Below are 25,943 nucleotides of genomic sequence, written 5' to 3' on the forward strand. Positions count from 1 at the left end.
ATTTGACATCCATTCTCCTGTAATCCCTTCCTTCTTCCTTTCCATCACCCATCAAGTGTAATGCAGTCAATTCCTCAAATCATAGGTGATAGAAATAATGTATAGAGATACCTAGCCATTTCCCCAAATTTATAAATTGAGTGCCAAGCTGAAAAATGTGTCTGGTATCAGCATTCCTGATTCAGTGGCCTCAAAGGCAGCCCTTCTTGACAACCTGCAGGAGTATCCTGCTCCAACAATCTGAGCCTCACACGCCAATTAAATATAAAAACAGATTTGAGTCTTTTTCACCCAGTTGCACTGTCAAGGCTGGTATAACTTGACTGTCATATAAAGCTCTTTAAATCAGCCTGCCAAGAAAATGTGATTGTAGTACAGATTTTAGCATTCAGAAATATTCACTTCCCTTTCACTTACACAGATTTTGAGGGTCAAAGCTATGCATTTTTATCAGATATTTTATTATCTTTCAACCTTTGTGAAGACCGGTGTATTAGAATAGAGGAAGAATGTTTTCTCCTTTAATGCTGAAGTGATCTGGTACAAGGGAAATACTAATGAGGATTTTTATTACTTATTGAAAGTTCCCATTGGACAAAATGAGAAAGTTTTATAAAAAGATGGATACAATGTTTAAATTCCATAATGCTTTTGGAAACTAAGCATCTGTTCAAAATAGATGAGCATTTAGAAAAGAGATAAAGTGTAGAGTTTTGAATTTTCTTAGAAACATCATGCTTCCAAGAAGAGTTGCAGTGTGTTTCAGAAAAATGTAAACCGCAAGAACCCTGATTTATAAATCTAAGCAAGACAGAAACTTAGAAGTAGATTTTTCCATTTATTTTAAATGTAATATGGTTCTTATAATGCCTAATGATGATGAATTTTTAGCCTTTGTCTGTCATACAGTGTGTGCAGCAAGCTCGTCACTGTTTCCCGTATCATTGTCATCCCAATGGTTATACTTTTAGGAGGTGGCATACAAGTCACCCTGGCTTCAATTCCCATGGGGGATTGAATCACGTTTTTCACAGGTTAGATCTTGAACTCCACCATTTAACAGTGTGAACTATTACAATGTCTTGGACTTTCTCTTCAAATAAAAAAATTCTAAATAAAGAAATCCAAGTTTAATACATTTAGGGTCCCATCCCCATTTTATCGTCAACAATGTGAGCATTCGCTGTACTAAATGGAAGATGTCTCTTTTTCCTTAAATTATAAAAGTTAATCTTCCCTTTTTAAGAGATACTTGTAAGAGAGAGGGTGGGATCATTTTAGGGCTCATGAAAGTGAAAGATTGACAGCAGCGGCTGAAGTCAGGCAGAAAGCAGTCAGCCCTGGGGAAGCCTTGCTGACAGCCACGCTAATGCACTACAGTGCTTCATGAAACTTCCTCTGGATTCCAGAAAGAAGCCATTTGGGAAGAGCCTGTCAATAATCTAAAACTGGGCCAAATGGTTCTGGTTGTGGACTGCTAGCGACTGTCTACCCAAGCCTAATTGGAGATGACCAAGCTCACATTTCAAATGAAAAATACGATCATAGCCATTCTCGAATGAAATGAGCTTTCCTGCAAATTAGGAAGTTATTTTTTAAGTAGAATATTGGGTTTAACATCTCAGGTATTTTTCTACCAGCAGATATTTTTTTCTTCCTAAATTCTCAGGGCTCTGCTTTAAGTTCAGTTTCGTTTGCCATAAAGATATGAGAACAAGTTTAATGCTGTGAAAAATGTTTACTTAGGGCAATGGTATGACAAGCAGAACTGAACACATAGCAACCGGCCCATCACATCCAGCTTTCCAGCCAACACCTGCATTAAAATCACCAATGATTTTAAAAAACAAAACAAAATACAAAAATCAGATTGAGGTGTATAGATAAAAACCACCATGTCGAAAATAGTCAAATAATCTTCTTTTGTACTTAAATAATGGATGAAGCTTAGGATAACCATAACTGCTGTTTTTGATGCCTTGAATTGCTTCAGAAACTTGACTTTGGGCTTGTTTCTCAGGAGCATAACATTGAGCCCATGTGAAGTTCTTTTCCTTGAGCAAATTTGTTGTCAGAGGGGGAAAAATAACTAAAAATTGATCCTATAGAATTTCATAAATGAAACACTGAAAAACAACCTTGCTGAGTTATTTCTTTCTTTTATCCAGTCCACTATATATGTGAAAAAGCAAAAAAAGACAAAAAGCTGGACACTGGTCCTTCTTCCCCTTCAGGTAAAATGCTTAAACTGTGAATTTATTATGAACTAAATCGCACAAAAATCATTATGAATTAAACGGGAAAAGTTAAAAGTAGATTGTTTTTCAAACATGGCATTATTAATTTTGAGTATTATAAGAAATCTTTCTAGTCTAATTAGCACATCCTTAGAGGATTTGCTCTAACACATACATTTAAAGTGTATGTAAGTGATGCTTCTCTAGTGTATGATGGTCCTTGAGAAGAGAATTTTCCAAGATTAGTGTTTGAATATTCCTCCCTCAGCTTTGTTTACAGGATTGATGTGGACTCTCCATTTAGATGTGTTAAGCAGAGTAAATGTCATCCCAGCCTTCTCTGGAATACGGTAAATATCTAATAAGAGGAATTGAAATAGATGTCTCCAATGTATAAAAATTTGGTGTCATTTGTGACTGTTACAGAATTATTGAATAACGTCACTGACTTCCTAGACATGGCAAGAATTCCTGCTGCTTCTTCCCTCTATTTGTCACCTGTTCTCCACAAGCAGTCCACAGTGCAGCCAAAAGGAAGCTAAAAAATAACAAAACAAAACCCTTAAGTTGCTTGAAGCCTTTCAGTGGCTTTCCGTTGCCACAAGAAAAGGTCCAAATCTTTTAAATGCCTCAGGAAGCCCGTTGTGATCTTTTAAGCCCTTCAAGGCCTCTACTCTGTTCCTTCTGTTGCCTCTGTCTCCCCCGATTCCATACTCTGCTCTCCAGCTGCACTCGGGTTCTCTTAGTACCTCTGCATCTATGGTGCTCTCACTCTTGTGCCCGCCTGGACCATTCTTCCCCGCCATCCCTGGTCCCCTCCTCTCCCACACCTCTTTTGTTCATCTAACCCCAGTCTTCCACAGAGTCTGAGCCTAGACATCACTTTCTCTCAGAAGTCTTCCTGCATCTCCCTGTTGTGGCACCTATCACATTTCATAGCACTGTCTATTGTGTGTCATTATGCCCCATAGATGATAAGCAGCATGAGGATCTTATGCTACATCTCCAGCATTCCTTTAACTAATATTAACTGAGTACCTATTATGCTCAGACTCACTTGTAAGCACTGAGAAAACAGCAAAGAACCAAGCAAACAAAGCTCCTCCCCCAGGGAACTTGTATTCTGCACACGAGGAATATTTGTTGGCAAGAACAGAGTGAAAGAAAACAGGACAGGAGAAAACAGAGAGAGAACAGGTGGAGAAGAGCACACAGAGTGAAATATGAAAGGGCCGGAGACATTCAAGGTAAAGATGGACAGGGCTCACAGAAATCCAGCCTGATCGCTTGAAAGACCCCACCACACCACTGGATAGGCCTTCTTTTATTTAAAACCTTGCCATTGGCTTGTGATATCATTTGAAGGTGACAGAGATCATCCCTTGCTTCATTCTACCTGCAGCCAGGTACCTCCAAGTTCAGTCACATTACACCACTAAGCAGTCCAGCAACGTCCTCAAGAGCCACCTGCTGTCCGCAGTGAGCAAGGCTTCAGCACCCAATGCTATCCTTAAGCCTGAGCAAAACAAGCTGGAAGCTTATTTTGGAAGTATTGCTTTTCCAAAATTTATTCACTGGGAAAATCTGCTATAAAACAATGAATATGTTACACAGGTAAAATTAGACCTTTCAGCCTGCTGGGTCTGATGTGTGATTGCACACCCTTACTGCAGGAGTTCTGCCAAAATTAAAAGTAATTTTACTTTGTTGAATGGACACTTAGTGCAAAAGGTCAAAAGAGAGGTTTAGGATCCCTGTCATCATCATATACTTAAAAAATAAAAAGAACTAATCCACACCACTTTTTACCACATGATACAGATCTTTAAGCCACAGCAAAATTAGGGTGAAAACAAACAAACAAACAAGAGAAATAAGAACAAATTGTGTACAATTTTGCATACAGAAATAGTGACAGATGTATCCCCAATTATAAAATTCTATGTTCTAGGAATACGTTTCAAGTTTCGATGACACTCTGAAACCCTATTGCCTACCACTCTAAATGTCTAACGGGGCCTTTGGTACGTGGCTAGTGCTGGCGTCTCCAACTTCACAGCCACTGATTTCCTCTTCGGACTCTAATCGCAGCAATTTTAGGCAGCTTGCAATTCCCTGGACACATTATGCTGTTCTGCCCCTCTATGCCCTTGAGCTCGCTGTTCTCTGGAAAGGGGTGCCTGGCCTCTTTGTCTTACTAGTCAAACTCCTTTTCTTTTAAACTCTACCTGAAACATTACCTCTATTGTCCCACCTTTATGCCTACCCACAGCCATCTCCAACAGCTGAGCCCCTTTCTGCCAGCAAATGACCCTTGTACGGACCTCTGTGGAGCCTTTACCCTCTGCACCACCAATGTTGGTTTTCATCAACCTCCCTGCTACGTGATCTCCCTGAGGACAAGGAGCACATCTCTGTGACAAGCATCTGGCATGAGATGTGTTAAAAAACAAAACAAAAAAAAAAAGGTCTAATCAGAAAAAGATTAAGAGAATGAATGAATGAATGCCGCCAGTGACCTTTGGTGCCTCTCTGGGGGATGCCCTTTATAAACTGGAAATTCACGTGGAGAAATTTCCCTTTCCTCCTGTGCTTATCATGAACCAAGCTCACAGTGATCACTAAGAAGGAACTAAATGGCGAAGTGTGAACTCCACTTCTGTGGTGTGGTTCTGAGGCTGTGCCTCTCCTCTTACATCGCTTGCCTAATTCATGCCATCGAGTCATCCCCTCAGCAAATAATCATTAAATTCCTATTATAATCATAGCACCGTACTGAAGACTGTAAAGTAGATTACAAAGAAGAGTGAAAGACCCTCCAAGATCTTTATAACCTTTCTGGGAAGACAGTACATCCACATTTTTAAAAATCAAATACTAATCCATGGAAGGTGCATGGCGCTGAGTGCCAGATGAGTGAGGCGGACAATGGGTGTCACAGGCAGGCGCCAGATGAGCACGTCACATCATGAGCAGAATAGGAGCTGAAGGGAGAGCTGACAGGACAGCGTGCCGTGCTGCAATAATGGATGAACAAAGGTTTGACTGTGTAAATTTTCTCAACTAAGACCCTGAGGATGTAAGAACACTGTCCTCCATATTTTAATCAGTTTATCCCAACTAAAAACTTACTCAGAATGCTAGCATTTTAATAATTCTCTCGGCCAAAGTCTACCTTGAAAATAGATTTATTTGTATTAAACCTTTTTTGGTATTTGCAGCTCCAGGTCCTTCCAGACTTTTCTCAAGTTCTCGCCTACCTTTGGATGTGAGCCCCTGGGCCCTGTCCTCCCCATAGAGAGATGCTTCCTCAGTCTTTGAGAAGATCGTGCACCCTCCCCTCTTGAGTGCTCATGAGTCTAAGGAGCTGGACCCAAGTAGACTGTCCCTGGAGATGGAACTGTGCCGTCTTGTCTCTCCTCGGTTACCCTCGGAGCCAGCCTTTCTGACAGTGGGTAATTTGAGGCCACAGCTCCACTCTGAACTGATGTCTCACAGCACTGCCTGCGATGGCCGCCAGAGAAGATCTGCTTCTCAGGTGTGCTCGGTGGGAACCCTGTGGAGCTGTCAGGAGAGCCCCATTCAGTGTGCACAGTGCCCGAGGGCACATCAGTGCCAGGAAGCTGTTCTCCTCACACAAAAAATGAGGCTGTTTCTTCTCCTGTTTTCACTGCTGGGTATTATATGTATTTACAAATCATAGATTAAAACTTCACATGAACCACAAGATCACACAGCCCAACCCCCTCGACTTACAGAGCATCTGTAACTTGCCCAAGACCACAAAGCAGATTACTGGGAAAAGAGGGATGAGGAGCCAGGCGCTGGGCTCCTCTTGCCATCTTGCACATGATCCCTCCAGAGTAAGCACCTGGGGTCTATGAGAATCACCTGTGTATGTCCCGGAGTCCTACACACTCTCTCCATCCTTTTTGAATATTTGTTTTCCAAGAAACCTTGCAGATAATCCTCATATAAATATGGATGAGCCTCATTGTACCAGCTCTCTTCCTAATGACGGGATCTGAACTTTTCCCAAGTAAATAGCATCCAACCATGGATGGAGGTAGATGGTGTACATGTTAATCTCTGCTTATTGTCAGTGTTATTCTCACAGGGCAACATGATAAGAAGGCGAAGTAGTCACTCTTTGGTGGTGTACATCCACGTGAGGCCATTCAAGTAAAAATGCTTCCTAAACGCTCTAGCCTTGTATACATGAAGAATAATGTCATCATTTTATATAATATATCAGCATTTAATGTATCAAGTGTCCCAATACTAATGGGTCAAAAGTATTAATCCTTTACTCCCCTTTTATGATTTATGTGCATTTTTTAAAACTATGACTTCTGTGCTAATTTTCATAGATCTTTGCCATAAAAACAATAGATAGGAAGCTGAGAAAACTTCATTGAAATGCTCTGGGGAGGGAGTAGAGGGTAGCTAGTCTTCTGTAGAGTGAATTAAAAAGACAAAAAGGAAGTCTTTTCAACAAATGGTGCTGGGAAAACTGGAAAGCCACATGTAAAAGAATGAAAATTGACCATTCTTTTTCACCATTCACCAAAATAAACTCAAAATGGATTAAAGACCTAAAGGTGAGACCTGAAACCATAAGGCTTCTGGAAGAAAACGTAGGCAGAACACTCTTTGACATCAGTATTAAAAGGATCTTTTCGGACGCCATGTCTTCTCAGAGAAGGGAAACAATAGAAAGAATAAACAAATGGGACTTCATCAGATTAAAGAGCTTCTTCAAGGCAAATGAAAACAGGATTGAAACAAAAAAACAACCCACCAACTGGGAAGAAATATTTGCAAGTCATATATCTGACAAAGGCTTAATATCCTTAATATATAAAGAACTCTCGCAACTCAACCACAAAACATCAAACAACCCAATCAAAAAATGGGCTGGAGACATGAACAGACATTTCTCCAAAGAAGATATACTGATGGCCAATAGGCACATGAAAAGATGCTCATCATCGCTGATCATCAGGGAAATGCAAATCAAAACTACACTAAGATATCACCTTACACCCGTTAGAATGACAAAAATATCTAAAACTAATAGCAACAAGTGTTGGAGAGGTTGCGGAGAAAAAGGAACCCTCATACACTGCTGGTGGGAATGCAAACTGGTGCAGCCACTATGGAAAACAGTATGGAGATTCCTCAAAAAACTAAAAATAGAACTACCATACGATCCAGCCATCCCACTACTGGGTATTTATCCAAAGAGCCTGAAGTCAGCAATCCCAAAAGTCCTGTGCACCCCAATGTTTATTGCAGCACTGTTTACAATAGCCAAGACGTGGAAGCAACCTAAGTGCCCATCAACAGACGAATGGATAAAGAAGATGTGGTACATATATACAATGGAATACTACTCAGCTGCAAAACAGAACAAAATCATTCCATTTGCAATAACATGGATGGACCTTGAGAGAATTATGTTAAGTGAAATAAGCCAGTGAGAGAAAGATAATCTGTGTATGACTCCACTCATATGAGGAATTTAAAACTATGGACCAAGAACAGTTTAATGGATACCAGGGGAAAGGTGGGGTGGGGGGTGGGCACAAAGGGTGAAGTGGTGCACCTACAACATGACTGATAAACATTAATGTACAATTGAAATTTCACAAGATTGTAACCTATCAATAACTCAATAAAAAAAAAAAAAGACAAAAAGGAGAGAGAGAGAGTAACTGGGGAGAGATGATACAGGGAAGAGCGCTACCATTGGGGAAGAGCGTTTGTCTCTGTGGGGATCAGCCTTGCCCTTGGGTCCTCACCAGACAGTCCATTTGTAAAACCATAATGAATGACAGGTGGTTTTGGAAAAACTGCCTACCCTGTCAGTGGTGTTTAAGTTACTACACACAGATACAATGGCAATCCTCATAATAACGTGTATGTTTAATTCTCGCACTTTACAGTAACATTGGGTCCTGCTTTATCTACCCTATAGGATGGCATAGAAAATCCAGTTTAACAGATGTCCCCAAGAATCGTGTTATTCCCTTAATGATGCATCACCTTTGTTCTCATCAGAAGAGAGTACTGAGAACCAGGTGGAAATGAATTATTTGTAGGAGCAATTTAGGAGGAAGCAGGTGAAAAAGACTCTAATTCTTGAGGCTTTGGGTAGCACGATATGCACAGTTTTATTACAGGAACAAAAAAATTAGCATTCACTGAGCCGTTTGTACATTTAGACAATGAATAAAAATGTAGTGTCATTCCAGGTAGATAGGGTGAGGAGAGGAGAATGAGCAGTCTTTCCATATGTAAGAATTTTTTTCAGAGAATGGAGAACAATGCTGGCAAGTTATCCATTCATGTTTATTTGAAGTTGTTCCTTATCTGTCCCTATTCTTTATGGAAAAAAATGGCCTAAATAATTTCAAAAGTAGATGACTGTTTCATAATCAGGCAGGGAAGTTGGGTTAAAGCTCCAGTGAGGGGGGAACAGCAATACCTTCAGGAGCCAGGAGGAAAACGGAAACAGGTCACGTGTGTCTGATGAAGGACTGAGAGAGCAGAGTGGAGTGGTGGTGCTCTGGGGGGGGCCCCGCCCACCTAAAGGCATTTAGAGTCACTAAAGAAACAAACTTAGCCGTGAAAGACCTAACTGCAGGCCTGTTTCAGCCCAAGGCAAACAGTTGGTGGGCTCTGGATGCATGAAATCCAAGACCCTGAGACCTCAGTGAACACCCACCCGAAGGTCCCGGCACAGGCAGTGAAAGCCTGGGGAGCAACTGTAAGGAAGTCTGTCTTACGTAAAAGTACAAAAATGGTTTATTTCATACGTTTGTGGCCTAAAACAATGCTATTTACCATAGATTTCTAGAGTGCTTATTATCCTATAAAAAATTATTATTAAGAACCAATGACTTGTATTGTTAAAATACTATGCCAAAAATAGGGTCTTTTACAGTAAGAGTGTCTCAATCTGACACCTGTGAATCCCATGATACTGATGCAAAATGGTGTGTGTGTGTGTGTGTGTGTGTGTGTCTACATGTGCATTTTTGAGGGATGAAGGTTTGTAACTTATCCAGTGTGTCACAACCCCACAAAGAAAAGGGAAACACTCAGGAAAAGGCAAGAAATCCAGAGACAGTCATTATCGGGCAAGTCTAACTGTAGGCAGAAATCTGGCTGCCAACATTCAACCACAGATAATGCTCTTTGAGAACAGAATCCTACTTGGGAAAGAATAAGTTGAATGAGATATGTCTTCATTCTTGGAAGGGCACTGGAGGGGCGATGGCAGGAATGCAGGCTTGGGACCAACTCCCTGGACCAAGATGCACAGATCACCTCACACTGGACCAGACCAGGTCTAAGTTACCAGAACTGAGTCAGACCTTGTCCATCAGCAGAACTGACTTGGTGCCTCTGGCTCCTGAAAGCCTTTGTGGGAGGAGCTAACCCTGAGCCTGGCCACTATAGGGTGGGCTCAGTGACTCTAGATGAGGGAACCGGGATGCTGGTCTGGGCTGGAAGCCAGGCAGGTCCAAAGAAAGGACAAATTTTAAATACATAAGTTAAGGGAACAGATAGCATTCACTGAGTGTCTGCCATGTGCTGGCAGCGAAGAGGAGCTTCATGTGTACTATCTCATTTAATCCATGTAATGATTACGTGATCTAGAAGCAAAATATGAGAAGCTTTCTCCTTTGCATCCATGAATGAATTCATTCTATCATAGTTCTCAGTCTGTCTTCAAGGAAGGACAGATATTATCCCTATATTTAAGAAATGGATGAAAATTCACACAGTTGCCCTAGAGCAATAAGGCTCAGTGAAGAAGGGTGGTCCACACCCCTCTAAGAGCAGGATAGGGGGATGTGGTTTTAAAAGGCTTACACTATAATACAGTTGTGCACCATAATACTAAATTTGGTAATACTAAATACATAATACTACATTTCTACAAACTAGAAAGAGATGCTCAGAGATAGACTTTTTTCTCAAGATCAGTAATTCTCAAGAGAAAGAAGAAAATCCCCCTAGTGTGGTTGTCTGTATAATTAGTGTGAGAGATCTTTCTGTGATTCGTTGTGACTTCCCAGGACACCATAGTGAATTAAGGCAGAAGATCCTAGAATGCTGATTCCTCCACCAATGCTCCTCAAACCAGACCACCTCTGCCACAGACAGTCCCACTGATAAGAAATTATAATGTAAAGTGATCTTCCAGTAAACACATTAATTCTTCTTTCGTCTGACATCAGTAAGTCACCATATGAGTTTTCCAAATAAACAGTGGTTATGCATTAAGAATTAAAAAACCAAAGGGAAAAAAAGTCAATGTCCTGGTTGCATATCTTTCTAAGATATGTTATCCATGCTGTTGCCTTCTTAAACAAAGAGTGTTCGGGTTATTTTAACTCTTCCTTACCACTCAGGCTCATCACCATGACCATTAATTATTGGCCTGAGATGTAAAACCAGAGTGTGCTTGTCTCCTTTACTATCTATCATCAGACCATCTGTCACACAATCTAGGTACCAACTCACATGGTCTGTCTCCTTACAATGTAGTGGAAGCTGAGAAACTGTGGGCAAATACTGAAACTCATTATAGCTTACCATTTTATGATCATTAATTCAAATCCCCTCATTTTGCTGATCTGAAGTGTAAGACTCAGAGTTAAGACTTGCCCAAGGTCACACAATGGATTGGAGTAGAGTTGCATCTCACTTAGAATTTTCAGCTCATAAAAATACTGTTTAGTCAAAATTGCCATTAGAAATTCCTTAAGTTAATCTGTAAGCAAAGCATCTACATTTTCTGTACTGTAATTCTTACATTCATTGAGGTTTGGGCACTACAAAGATAGATTGAGGAAATATGAAAAGGAAATTCTGCACATAGATTGTTGTCTATTCAAACCACATGCATTTAAGATAACCATCAAATCCAGTGAATGAGAAATGGACACTTTTTTTAAGGGTTCTTGTTTCTCAATGGAATTTTTCTGTTTGATTTCAGAATTAAGCCTCTCTAATTTTACAGTATTTCAGTGGATGGTTCCCTATGCTGAAAATGAGAGGATTCGGATCTAAAACTCAGATGTGTGTTAAACACACCTGTACTACAGCCCCACTCGGCAGGAGTAGGGTTTACAGAAATACAGGGCTCCTGGCTCCTCTTCCGCATTTTTTCTCCTACAACTCCACTTCCCACTTCCTACACAACCAGCTCTGAGGATGACTTGCAAAACAGGAAAAAGGTTTGCTGACAGTCTTTTCAGTAGCAATCCATTGCTTCCTTCCTGTTTCTTCTTGTCCTCTTAAGTGATTAAGCTTGCTGCACAAGGCAAGGATTAGTAAACGAGAAGCCGTTTGAGGTACATTCACTCATTTTGATTAGCATGTTTGGCTACTTTTGTTTTCTCATAAACATATGGTAAAGCAACATGTAATGTTCCAATGATTGTGATTTCAAATCTAAAGTACTATTTGTTCAATCCTGAAACCTGAAACAGACATCTGGTGGTTCATGCTCTCAGAAAAAATACCTTAGTGCGTTTCCTCCGTCTGTGACTCAAGATCATGGGCAAAAATGAGTAGATGAGATTAAGCCAAAAAAGTTTGTTGGACCATTCAATTAAAAAAAGGAAAAAAAGGACCAGGTGTTTCCTCTTGAGTAGGGAAGAGTCAGAGACCTGCTTGTGGTGATCTTAGAGTTCTTCCTTTCTGTCTCATCTTGCACTGATATATAAACTGTATCCAGTATATATCCTCCTATTAGAATAAACGATTTGAATGCTTCCTTATCTCCATCCCATATACGCTCAGAATTATTCCCATTTGTACATACTCTCAGGTTCATGTCACCATGTACTTTTGTTAATTAGAATTGTATCTCCTATATTAAAACTTCTGTGCCAATTTTTCATACTTTATTTTAAGATTTATTCTACCTCACACTTTCCATTACAAGATGACACTTGGAACAGAATTTGAAATAAAGATGTACTGTCCATTTTGCAATGTTGCTCATCTTTGGAAAATATATTTTGATTTTTTATAGGGGTAGTCTGTTAGTCTGTTAAGGCTTCCATAGCAAAATACCACAGACCAGGTGGCTCAAACAATAAAAATTTATTTTTCACAGTTCTGGAAGCTGAACATCCAAAATCAAGGTGTCGGCAGGTTTGGCTTCTCCTGAGGCTCTCTTCCCGGCTTGCAGGTGGCCTTTCCTCTGTGCATACACACTTCTGGCGTCTCTTCATCTTCTCATAAGGACACCAGTCCTATTGGATTAGGCCCCACCCTTATGACCTCATTTAACCTTAATTAACTCTTTAAAGGCCCTGTCTCCAAACACAGTCACATTGGGAGTTGCGCTTCAACATATGAATTCAGTCCATAACAGGTAGCAATGCTATTAATCAAACATTCTGTAATGTCGACCTCTTGAGGAAAAAAATAAAATCTTAGGAAGGAAAGTGACAAAGGTATCATTTAACGTGATATCAAGTTATATGAAATATAAATTTATATGTGAATCATTTATGAGATATCATTTACCAGTGCATGCACATAAAATAACCCTTAACTCCGCTTTTTAGCCTGTCTTAATAGAATTCAAAGATTTAGCAAAGGAACAGCTCAAAAGACTAGCAATTCACACTTTCACATACTGTTTGCCAGAAGAGGCAAAGAAAGATCCAGAATCAGAAATACCAGATGAGACTGTTGCTCTTGCTTCTGTTCTGAGGTCAGACCTACAGATTTAGTCTTTATTCTCTGGAAGTTTGGCTTCCATGTTTTAAACAAGCCTGAGCGTGACTTAAGTGGCTTCAAAGTGCAGAGCCCAAGACGGAGCCGTTCCAGCATAAACACTCGATGAAACACAGGCTGGTGTGGTGCTGGTGCACAGTCGGAGCGTCCTTGTCCCCTCCCCAAGGACAGACCACACTAGTTTTTTCATAACACTGCTTTTTGTTCTGTTGGATCATTTACAGTGTTCCCATTCCTGAATTCTTTTAATGCTCTGGGTTAGGGTTGCCAGATTTAGTAAATAAAATATAGGATGCCCAGTTAAATTTGAATTGCAGATAAACAATGAATATGTTTTCAGTATAAATGTCTCATGCAATATTTGGGACATATACAAAAAAATACATTCCTTCATGAAACATACTAAAAATAGTATTTCTTATTTCTCTGAAATTCAAGTTTAACTGTGGGTCGTATATTTTACCTGGCAACTCCACTTTGGGTTCAAGGATAAATCCTCCCCGTGCGTCTCCCTTCCCCAGCTGGCCACCCTCTTACACTGCTCTCGCCAGCTGGGTAAATTTAACTTCCTGGTCTTAAGTGGTGCTTCCTTTAACTTCTGCCCCAAAGCTGAAAGCCCCCGACTCCAGGCCTCCTGCATCAGGCAGCTCTTATGTTTGGTTGTGGATGCTCAGGGTTGAAACACTGAAGTTCCTTAGCCAAGCTCTCCCCCCGCTGCAGTACTGACTTCTGAGCATCAAGGCCACATGATACCCTAACAGTCGCAGATACGAAGGGCTTCAGAATGCGGGCGGGACCTCGAAACCTCTGGCCCCTGGACTCAGTCTGCTCACCTGTAAAATCAGGGCGCTGGATTCAGCGCACTGAGCCCGGCGGGCGACCAGACGGTGTGAGGTGTGTGCCCACGAGAGGACCTTCACGCGGGTCCGACTGCCGAGCACCCTCGGCGAGGACCGGGCGGCCGGGGCGGGCGCTCAGGGCGCAGCTCCCGCTCTCTGCCGCCATCTAGCGGCGGCGGCGCCCTCCTCCGCTCAGCGGAAACTGCACGTCACAGGGAGGAATTGTTTTATTCTTGTCGTTACAGCAGAAAGGGATTTATAGAGTGTCTCAAGAGATAAAATGTAATAAATGCTGATAAAAAGTATAGCACAATAGCAGACTTTAATACCTGAACAGTATAGATTAAATTCGTGCAATTTAATCTCTGTAATATGTTCAAACGATAACTTCAACACTGAAGAACAAAAAATATAAACTAGCCTAAAGTGTTCTAAAGAAACATTAGCCTTCTCAGGTGCACTTGCATAATGTTCAAGGATCGTTTTATTTAAAATAACTGTAATCACAGCAGATGGAAAGGAAATACAGTTCTGATAAACACTGACTTGGGAGAGAACGTCTCAGTTCTGTATTAAACCGTTTGTCTTTAATCAAGTTAGAACTTATTATCATTATTATTTATACATGCAATACAATGTTTAATGAGTGTTGAATGATATTTAGTTTTAATGTCCTATAATCTGGAACTTTCTTCAAATGGCATGATAGTGGGTTTAATTGTGTGAATCTCAAGTGAAAATAAATTTCTCTAATGAATGAAATAAAATATTTCTGAAGTGTGACTTATTTCCCATTAAAGCTCTTTTCACTGAATAACTATTACAGGAAAATATTTCTGACATTTTAACATTTTTTTTTTATTTAAAATGACAATGCTATCATGCAGTACTTAGATCTTTCTAACAAAAGATATTTAATTGGAATACCACTTCGTTTTTTAATGAACTTGTGAGCCAGCTGAGAAATCTCCAATTTGTTTTGCAGGGTGGGAAGATCCCCATAAGGTGGACAGCCCCAGAAGCAATTGCCTACAGAAAATTCTCCTCGGCAAGTGACGCGTGGAGCTACGGGATTGTCATGTGGGAGGTCATGTCCTATGGAGAGAGACCTTACTGGGAAATGTCTAACCAAGATGTAAGTGCCTCCCACAGTTACACTGCCATTTTGTGAGTGTAAACACATTAGCGCTGAGGGGGAAATGTGCCTTTTGCCCTCACTCAGATTAACCCTTATCTTCGCCAGAGTTGCTCAGGGTCTGTGGCTGAGTTTGAGAAGCTGAGTAACCTTTCGCTTGAGCTGTGTTTGGTGTTGTAAGGGCCCGCGGACTGGGCTGGCCACGTCAGTACCTGGTCCACATCTTACAGCTGAGATTCCCACACGTTGTTCTAATGCATCATGACTGTGCTTCTGCAGCAGCCTTCACCTATAAGGAACAAAAAAGAAAGAGTACTGTTTGCCTTTCATTTCTTCCTTGGGGCAATTTAATGCACCACGGTAGGGAGCAAATTAATTTAGACTAGACATCACTTAGAAGAAAAAGAGCGAATGCTTTCAGGCAATGTGCTATCAATATATGTCATCTACTTTTCAGATATGTGATCCTCTATGCAATCTGCTCTTTTCTCTGTAAAAATTACCTGGTGGTTAATGTTATGGAACAGGATGGTTAACACACCTCTGACCTCTATGACCTGTCCAAAGTGATAGACGGAAGTCAGAAAATGCAAGCACACTGACAATGCAAAGTGTACCATCAGAACGGAAAATATATTTTATTTCCCCCTTCTTCACTGCAGAGTTCAGACTCTGTCCACTCACTTGCCTCCCTCAAGGGCTCTCACGGTTTCTGAGACAATGGCAATGGGAAATTGCCTCCAATGCAATTCTGAATGTTCACAGGCGAAAACAGAGACCACGTCACTATAGAAAATCCCCAAACACACTCAGAACGCAACTATTGCCACATCTTTTCCCTTTGTTCCAGTCAGTTGCTTGAGCGGCACCTCCACGCCTCCCACCTCTCTACCCAATCCCGACCTCAAGTTGTCCACGTATCGTAAGGACTTGTTCAGTCACAGAGGCAGGTCCTCCTTTTCTACTGCCAGGCACAGAGTCTGGCTTTGGGTTAGCTCGCCATGGCTCTTGTTCCTCCCTACCACAAGGCATGGCTTTCGAAGCTGGGTGCTGCTCAGTCCTGAGGGTGCTGCTGTCTCCGTGGAGAATGTGGGGTCCAGACACCCACGTGCAGCAGGTTTGAGTCATGCACATGCTCAGCCATCGCTCTCAAAGCACCTCAGCCAAGTGCACAGCCAGCGGGGCTGGGTCCCGCAGAGAAGCTGCCCTTCAGTGCAGAGCAAGCGTAGCCAGCAACCTCCACTCCACTCCCGGCGCCGAGACTTCAATCCAGGCCATCTGCCTGCAGGCCTGGGTTCCACTATTCTTCAGGCAATTTTATTTGAAGGGCCTCTTCCCTGCCACCCGGCCTTGTTTGGGGCAACTTGTGACTGCCTCTCCAGCTCTTCTTAAAATTGAATCTCAGAAGCAGAAATTTGTCCCCTCTCTCCTAGAAGAAACTCATCTCTTTTTTTGTTTTTTGGTTTTTTGTGTGTGTGTGGAAGATTGGCCCTGAGCTAACATCTGTGCCAATCTTCCTCTATTTTATGTGGGATGCCGTCACAGCCTGGCTTGACAAGTGGTGCTATGCCCATGCCCGGGATCTGAACCTATGAAACCCGGGCCACTGAAGTGGAGCACATGAACTTAACCACTACACCACCAGGCTGGCCCCTTATCTTGATTTTTTTAACCAGTTATCCGAGATGACAGTAGCCTTGGATTCACGTAGCATAGTTCCTGCTCTAGTCCAACCCTAGGACAGCGCTTACCTACTTGTCTTCTTCGACACAGCTAAAATGGGCCATTCAAGCAAATCTGCAGAATACAAAGTTGTCTTCCTGATGGTTTCAAGTCTTCACGGTATGGAAGAGCCCTCCCGTCAAGCACCCTCCTCGATTGGTGCACCATTTAGTCCTTGTCTTAACCAATTCCCTTTCAGATTTATAATTAAAAATTGCCCAACTCAGAAGGCTCCAAACTTTACTAATAATATAGCCTTACCAGCAGAAGGTTCTTGAGCATTCACAGCTGACGAGTGCATTTCCTTGCACGTATGTACAAGTACTACTGTACTAATATAGTCGTTTATTCACTTCAAAATATTCACTGGATCCCTTCTCTGTGCCAGGAACTAGAGCTGCAACAGAAAACAAATGTTACACCTGGAAGGGACCGTAAAGGTTGTCTAGTCCACCCCCAGTCCAAGTTGGGCATGAAACAGGCATGGGGAAGCGACGTGATCTCGCTAGAATCGGTAGTGAGTGATGGTGGAAGTAAGGCTGACGGGAGCCAGGAGGGAAGGGGGAGGGGCTGCTGGTTTGGCTGACAGCCCGAGTAGCCCCCACCTGGGGCCGGTGGTGTCTTGTCCTCATGGAGCCTACATTCTAGCGAGAGGGAGGCAGAGTAAACAAAGTAAATAAGTAAAAGATATGGGTTGTAACATGATAATCACTGCTTCTTCAGGGGAAAAAAGCAAGAGAAGAAGATGAGAAGTGCTAGAGGTTTGATTTTAAATGTCATATGCACTGCCAAACACATTCATGAAAGTCATACGTTTATGGTCATAAAAGTCCTAATTTGTCATTCCTATTAGATATTCATGTGCAGTCTGTCTTATAATAGGATGACACAAATAAACACGGAGAAGTTCCATCATTTTTGCTGCCCCTGGAATAGCACTTTACTGCCTGGGTCACATCATGCCACCAAGTTAGTGGCTCTGGCTGCTGTTATGTAGACTATAATTCAACCATGAAAGTCTCTTAACTAAGGCCTCAGTTTCGTGACCAATAAATACAATAAAAGGATGGCTTAGGTGATTTTTAATATCCCTTTTAACAGTAACATGCTATGGCTTTATAATCTCTGGAGGAACGGTTATCATCCTTGTCTCAGCAAAGGAATGATGCAGATGTTGTTTTCTGAAGTTTAGGATATTACTGAATCCATGGAGGTGCGGGAATAGATGGGACTTCCACAGAGCAGAGAGGGGACAAGCAGAGATACCAGAGCACAGGACAGATTTTTCAGGAGCGCGGCCTCGAAGGGAAAAAGCCCAAATGTGTAGTTTCCAGCAGAGACCACCATGTGAATCATTCCTAATTGTTGCCTGGAGTGGTCCAAGCCCTATTGTCAACCCCTCCCTTCCTGGATCTTGTCCAGCAGTTTGCCCAGCCATCTTGGCCCTGTGTATTGATGATCTGTGTCCAAGATGACCACTTAGAGAGCCATTCTGTCTATTAAACCTCATTTGGCCATGAAGGCTATATCTGGAACCAGAAGGGGCTGCTGCGGCCAGGAGTAGACTCCGCCTTAAGCCCATTCTCATTCGCTCAGGATTGCCAGCGCCCACAGCACAGGCTGAACGCTCCCTCCCCTGAGAGCTTGGATGGCCCTGGAGGGCCAGGTGGGAGCCAAGCTGGTGATTTCCATGGGCTTTGAGTGGTTACCAAACAATATTCAAGCGAGAATCTGAAATAAGAGGAAAATAAAAAGTTCTGTGGGGAAAAAACAAAAAAAAACAGATCTTTGAGGTCATCGATCAGTAGGAGACTAGGGGAAAGTAGTAGGAGCTAAAATCTTTTGTGTATCTTGTGAATATTTTTTTGCTGCTGCAGTAAAGAAAGTTGGAATTCTGTTTAGCTTAACATATTGGAAGTCAGCATATCTGTGACAGATCCTGTAACCAGAACCTCTGTTTGGAAGCAGAAATAGCTTAATCGAAGCTTTCTCAGCTGCCCCACTCCAGCACTGGTTAGTCCCCATTCGTCCTGCATTTCTCATCTGTTTGGTCAGAGTATAGTCTTAGGTTTGACTTTCTGCAACCCAAGTGCATTTAAATAAGGAAAGGAATGTTTTGGGCCATAAAAATTCAACTATGTTCTGTTTCAATATTTTCTATTTTTACTACATTTTGGTGAATTTAACTAAGCTGTGGGCCTTGCTAAATATGGCATGTTAACATGTCTTATATTTTAAATGAGTTTGGGAAATTTCAGATAGTTTTTATTAAATAGCCCCTCCATTCTTCAGACTGTGGCATATTTTTATTACAGTTGTGAGTTTGCAGAATCTATTTTAGTGAGTAATATAATGAATTTCCCAAAAGTCAATGGTCTCGTACATTAGGGAAAGGAAATGAGAGAAGCCAGAGTGTGTGGGACACACCATGAAAGCCCGCACAAGATAACAGCCATCCCGCAGTTTCTTACTGACACAGTGGCTGGACCAGGTGTGCATGCGGGTGGTCACGGAGAGCTGGAAAACCCAGTCGTCACTCTCAGAGAGCCCGCTGTGCAGGGGAGGAGATGAAGTCTGCTCCCTGCCCCGACGTGGACGCATAGACTGTGCACTCCTCAAGAGTTGGCTTCTATCTTTTTTTAACTGAAACAACATGGTGTGAATGCAAAATAGTTATTTTTTAAAATGTATGCCAAAAAGACGTGTATACTCTATTGTTCAGGGTTCTTTTGATTATAAATGGCAGAAACTCAACCCAAACTAACTTAAGTAAAAATCAACTTTTTTGTTCATGAGACTAAGAAGGTAGTTTAGTGATTCTGGATCCCAGGGTTCTTGCAGGATCTTTAATGCTTCCCTAGGTCCACTGACCTCATTTTTTCCTACTGCAAAGGCCTTCTGTGCTGTTTTCTTTAGGCTGCAGGGCTCAGCATGCCTGCTTAGCAGCTTTAGCAGAATGAGACCTTCTCTCTGAAAATTCATATACCAATCCCAGAGAAGACTCTGGCTGGCTCTGTTAGGGTCCTGCCCAACCCTGGACCAAAACCATGCCAGGAAACAGATACTGTGATTGTCACAGCTGATTGCAGTACCTGCCAGCCTGTGCATTCAGAGGCGGGCGGAGCACTGTGACTGGCAATTTCCCTGTAATCACATGGAGCGCGGAAGAAGACCCCAAAGGAAGGCAGATGTGCTGCCAGAGACATACTATATTGTCCTTTTGTGGCATACATTGTTTTCAAGAGCAACTTTATTTATTGCAACATCAAATACCACCAAAATATTATCATGTGTATCACTGTATTCTAGTGTGGCGGCAGACGTATTGGAAAGATCACGAGAGCTCTAGAGCAGGGTTTCTTAACCTCTGAACTAGTGACCTACTGACCTGTTGGGCTGAATGATTCTTTATGTGGGGCTGTCCTGTGCGTTGTAGGATATTTAGCAGCATCCTTGGCCTCTACCCACTAGATGCCAGTATCACCCTCCCATTGTGACTACCAAAAATGTCCCCAGATATCGCCCAGTCAGAGATGGGGTGCAAAAAATCATGCCCAGTTAAGAGCCACTGCTTTAGAGACAGAAAGACCTGGGTTCAAATCCCTAATCTGCAACTCACTGACCATGTAATCTCAGGCAAGTGGGTTAAGCTTCTGAGAAACTGTCTATAATGAGGTTCAAAATAACTGCAGGATTTGAAAGAATTAGAAAGGATGTATGTAAAGCACTTGGTTTAGTTACTTAATGCGAACAATCATAGTTTGCACCCTTTGAGCTCATGAGCTAAGTATTTTAGATTATTAGCTCATCTAATCTTCAAAATAATTCTCTAAGGTAGACACTATTGTTGCTCCCATTTCTAAGTAAGAGAACTGAGGCCTAGAAAGTTTAGGTAATTTTCCCAAGGTTACTTAGCTGGTTAAGGGAGGACCTGACATTTAAGGCCCCTGCTCCTCCCAAGTGCACACTTGTACCCCCCGGCCGTACTGTATGAGTCTGATTTTCAAAGGGGGTCTCCAAACCGCAAAAGCTCTACACAACGAGATCAAAGCATCTTAATGATGTCGCACTCTGTCACAGAGAGGTGTTCCCATTGGTGGCTGTTAGCAAAAGAATGTAGACTCACTCACTGCTGTTTGGAACCATCAGTCTTTTCTGCAGTATTTTGTGTCTTGATATTAAAAATTTATAAAATGTACCATATTTATTGTATTTATTAAAAGTATTAAGGGCAGTAGCTTAAAATCAAATTGTAATTGTTAGCCTATCACCAGAAACACACCACAGGCACACTGAAGGTGTCAGCTCCTTGTTGCTTTCCAGCATTTTTTTTCCCCAGGTATTGCAGGATTATGTTTTATGTTATTTTCATACAAGTTCAAAATAATTGCTGAAGGGAGCACATGGTGATGCTGGGCGCGGCCCAGGCTCCGGCGATGACGCGGGGCACTGCCCGCCCTGCAGCGCTTGCTCGGCGAGGCGTGCTGACAGAGGAGACGGGCGCGGAGCAGGAGCAGAGGCGACGTTACAGAGCCGAGTGGGGAAAACCCGAGCGCGGCGTGAGCGGGAGGGCACGGGGCGCCAGCTAATGACCCGAATGCAAGGCTGGAGTCTCGGGTTCTGTTCTGTTTTGTTTTTCCCTGACATGATACTGGCTTTTTTAAAAGTGAAAAACAAAATCTGTTCTTCTTGAGGCAGTTTGAAAGCCAGAGGCCTCCGGGTATGGTCTCATTTAGGCCCGAGCTGCAGAGCTGGTCCGGTTTCCTGGAGAAGCAGCACTGGGGGACATCCCTTCTGGCCTTCAGGGCCGCACGCAGGGCGCTGCCTCAGGGTTTGGGGGTTTTTTTCCTCTTTACTTTTCAAAATCTTTTATATAATAATGGGTTTTGCTTTTTATTGCTTTCTGAAGCTTACCTAAGGAAAAAATTAAACTTTATATTTAAGATTTTCTTTTTATAGGTGACGTGGTTGGAAACAACCTTTTGACCTGGTCTGAATTGATCTTTTTGAAAATTTAAAAAGGAAAAAAATAACTTTTTCCCATATGCTTGTTTGTCCTGATAATTCTATAACCTTTCTCAATTATAGGTCAGTACTTCAGCCAAGAATGGTGGATGTGTAGAATCCACTTACCTAGAAATGCAGTATGATTTTATGACTCAGAGAGTCCAATCATTTCCAATTTTTGTCTCTGATTAGATTTTCCAAACTCCACTTTATTATGTAATGGTCCTTGCGTAATGATCTGTGTAAGATACAGTAAATTGCTAAAGGCCCATTCCCATGATTTCAACCTTCTATATTACAGAGGGAATTTTTGCATCTATTTGAATATATATTCTACGAAAGCAATTTTCAAAATGGCCTTCCTTTTCTCATTTTTTCAGTAATTCCTACTGTTGGTACATAAGCAATAGCAGCATTTTAATTAAATGCATACTAATTACACTAGTGTGATGCATGTCAGCACAGAGGCAAGAGTAATAGAGGGTATTATGGGATGCAATCCCTCACCACTGTAAATAATTCAGATCATGAAGTTCCAAGTAGAGGAAACCAGGAACCAATATGCTAACCACAGCATAATTTTCAAGGGAAGTGTTTTCACTAAATGACCACAAAGCTAGAAAATGTATACATGCCAACATCGTTTTCATGAAAAATTAATCATACCTTCAAGTTCTGTTTGGAAGAAATATGTTTGTAATCCTTAGCTCTTATAATTTTTATTCCATCTTTTGTTCTCTTTGGAGCATTTACAAAGAGGGCATTTTAAAATCCCCTTTTCTTTTGTATCCATGAACTGTTTTCCCGTAACGTTTAGATTCTTTTAGTGGGCCCAGGAAATATATTATTGAACGTTGCCTAGTATCTTTCTAAAATCAAAATGATGCACCAGCGAAGAAACATTTGGTTTTTTCCCTAAGAGTGCTTGGGAAAATGGCTCTGAGTTTTAAGAACATTGGCTTCTTAAGGAAAGAATAGTTTCAAAAATGTATATTTGGAGTCTGTTTATATTTCCAAACCAGCACAGCTTGTTAGAGGGGAACTGGCGCAGGAAAGAGCACCTGGGTTCCCCTCCTGCCGGTCGCGGTTCCCGGGCTGCGCTCTGGCGTGTCTGGATCCTCATCTCCCTGCTGGCAGAGCTCTGTGGAAAACAGTCCTTTCAACAGAGGCCAGATCTGGATCTGGAGGTTGTGGAGCCTTGAGGTCTGGGGATGTTAGCAAAGGCCCTGCAGAGTGAGCCTTCCATTTCAATAGCTCTAGAAACGCAGCTTTTTGAACTGAAAGGTCCTACTGCTGGCGCTGAATCCTGTTCTTCCTTTATTAATGTGGAGACAGAGACTTGCCCACCCAGAACTTGTTGGTGACAGCTTATGACTTTGATGCAATCCGGGCTCTGTTACTAAGGCTCTCTCGACAACTTACACTGAAGCTCAGCTATGTGGAAGGTATTCGTCTTCTCAGTCTCGGGAGGTGTGCCTCCTGTCAGGGTAAAGATTTCCCAAATGATGAATCGTGTCAAGAGCAATCTGTGACCCGTGACAGTCCCACACTTCCTATTGTTCCGTGTACAGTCCACTCCCTCAACAGTCTGAAAGGTGGTGACCTGCCAGGACCAGCACTCTCCATTTTTCATGGGTTCTTGACATTCTGTCGTGACTTCCAAAACATGAGGTTTGAGAGCTGTTGTAAGTGCAGAGTTTTAAGAAATTCTTTATCTTAAAGTTAAAAAGGAAATCATAGGTGTCCATGCCCTAAGGATTTACAAATCACAAATATGCCTCTGAAAAAGTGTTTTCTGTCTGTTTCTTATTCTTTCTCCGTTCTGTCCCCTTCTTTCTCAATGTGCACTGAATGTCGTTGGGGTCTTGGTTGCCTTTCACTGAATTTTTAATCCTGGATGTTGAAAATATTGAATAAGGAAACAAGGATAGGATTAGAAATGTTACTAACTTATATCCCACTTCTTTCCTTCCTTTCCCCCATGTAGACACAACCTTTCTATCGCTTATCAGGAAAATACATTACCAGTGTTTTCAGTATTATTGTATCATGAATCCAAATACCCTGATACGTAGAAGTAATCGTTATCACAGCAAGTAAGTGTGTACTGGGACCCTTTGCCTCCCCAGCCCCCTTCTCCCTGAAATTATAGCTTTTCCACAAAGTCATAAGGAATGTGTAGGGAGAAGATTTAAAAAAATTATTTCACATTCCATTTATTAATGTACATTTCAGTCCTTGCTAAAATTTTAAGACACGTTCCTTTAAAAGAAAGTAGGAATAACCAAATTCAATGCGCTGCCTTTTTGGAGATAGTTAGCAGGCTTGTAAAACGTGCTTACCCGCACAGCCCAGCAGCCCTTGTTTCAGGTACCATTCAGGGATGTCTCGGCGTCTTCGTGTGGACTGTCTGTTCCTTGTCTGCTTGTTTTAATGAAAGGTGCACATGGCCTGCTTTGATCCTGGAACTGTCAACACAAGTGGAAACTCATCAGATTCAGCAAGAGCAGAACAGTCTGCCGTGCGCCCCAGCTGAGCCCACTGTTGATTCTAGGCTGCTCAATGACAAGGAAGCAGGACAGGTTATAGAGAATAATTTCTGACAGAATCGAATTCCTTGCATCTCTGCATGGAAATCATCACTGCAGTCATTTTCATATTTTTCACTTCATTTTAATTTTCTCCTTACTTTTTTAAATAAGGGTACAACCTTATATAACTCTTCTCCAAAGGATGACAGCCTACAACTGTCATAAAGCTGAACTGGTACAGAATTCTCTCCAGTTAATTATCACCACTTCACATCCTAAAATAACAACCTCAGTTAGTCTTTTAGACAAAGCACCCACGTGCTCCTGGCTCCCTGTCAGCCCTTAACTAAGGAGTAAAACAAAACTTCTCACAGAAGACGTGTTTATGGAGATAAAGGTTTTCTCAAGCTGCCCCCAAAATACGGCTTTGGTAGATCACATGTATGACAGCCGAGCTCCAGCCTTTGACTCGACAAGGCGCTGTGCTGGATGCTGGGGACGCATGGAAAGAAGAAGCAGCTGCTGCTGTTGGGGAGCTCAGGTCGCCCAGCTGAGAGGCCACAAGTGTCCTGTAGAGGCCAGTGCAAAGGGTGAGATGGGCGGTGACCCAGAGTGAGGACTGAGGCCAGGCTCCTGGTGAGCCACGGCGGAATTTCCGACGTGAGAGGAACATGAGCCCGCTCCACGTCGGCAGGATTGCTGTGGGTGCAGTATGGGAAAGGATCGGAGCAGGGAAGTGGAGATAAGGAGACTGGTTAGGAGGCTGGTGCCATGATCAAAATGAGAAATAATCATTTGAAGACAGGATTAAAATGGAGCAGATTTAGGGGCCGGCCCGGTGGTGCAGCGGTTAAGTTCGCATGTTCCGCTTCGGTGGCTCAGTGTTCGCCGGTTCGGATCCTGGGTGCAAATATGGCACCACTTGGCAAGCCATGCTGTGGTAGGTGTCCTGCATATAAAGTAGAGGAAGATGGGCACGGATGTTAGCTCAGGGCCAGTCTTCCTCAGCAAAAAGAGGAGGATTGGCAGCAGATGTTAGCTCAGGGCTAATCTTCCTCAAAAAAAAAAAAAGAAGAGCAGATTTAAAATAAAGCAAGGTGATAGAACCACGTGACCTAATTTTAAACATCAGGGAAGGTGGAGGCCCCAAAGACTCCCTGATCTCTGACTTGAGTCACTGGAAGAAGAGTGGTACCCTTTGCAAAGGACAGAAATCCCGCAGGAGGATCAAGGTAAGTTTTGAACAAAATAAACCCAAGGCAGCTGTGGGACCCCTGATGAAGTGGAGTGTCCTCCAGGTGATGGGTCCAGAGATCTGAGAGGAAGCAGAGCTGGTGCTGCAGCAGCAGCGGTCATGGCAGAGCTGGGGGGTGTGAGGGCATTGACAGAGGCCTCAAGATCCAACTCTGGGAACGATCAGGGATGGGACGGTTTTTCCCGTCCACCGCCGTGATTCAGAGGCTACCAGGAGGATAATAGTCCTCCATTCTTCAAGGAATTGCTAGCTGTGTGGTGTCGGCCCAATCTCTTCATCAGTTTGAGCTTCAGTTTTCTTACCTATAAAATATGTATAACCATACTCACATCATAAGGTATTTTGAGATCTAAATAAAGTAAGCTATGTGAAAAACCTAGCCCAGAACTTGGTGTTTAATAAGCTCTCAAAGTTGTACATGTTACTTGAATCTGAAATCAGAAAGCT

At 42.3% G+C, this 25,943-nt stretch overlaps 1 protein-coding gene and 2 long non-coding RNA genes across 9 annotated transcripts in view; 1 reads left to right on the forward strand and 2 right to left on the reverse strand.

Annotated features, from left to right (window-relative positions):
• Nucleotides 1–25,943, forward strand: part of EPHA6 (EPH receptor A6) — a 792,264-nt gene that overhangs the window by 748,961 nt on the left and 17,360 nt on the right. For all 7 annotated transcript variants that reach the window (XM_070508536.1, XM_070508537.1, XM_044771750.2 and 4 more), the window contains one exon: nt 14,832–14,981. In XM_070508536.1, coding sequence (XP_070364637.1) covers nt 14,832–14,981 — 150 coding nt within the window. The remainder of the gene's footprint in view (nt 1–14,831; nt 14,982–25,943) is intronic.
• LOC139045395 (uncharacterized) lies at nt 12,353–14,203 on the reverse strand. Its single transcript, XR_011503722.1, has 2 exons — nt 13,841–14,203; nt 12,353–12,699 (listed from the first exon to the last, which is right to left on the reverse strand). It is a non-coding gene; the product is annotated as an uncharacterized lncRNA (long non-coding RNA).
• Nucleotides 20,900–25,043, reverse strand: LOC139045212 (uncharacterized). Its single transcript, XR_011503111.1, has 2 exons — nt 24,053–25,043; nt 20,900–23,603 (listed from the first exon to the last, which is right to left on the reverse strand). It is a non-coding gene; the product is annotated as an uncharacterized lncRNA (long non-coding RNA).

This window comes from Equus asinus, chromosome 5 (genome assembly GCF_041296235.1).
Source record: "Equus asinus isolate D_3611 breed Donkey chromosome 5, EquAss-T2T_v2, whole genome shotgun sequence".
In the NCBI taxonomy this organism is placed as follows: Eukaryota; Metazoa; Chordata; class Mammalia; order Perissodactyla; family Equidae; genus Equus; species Equus asinus.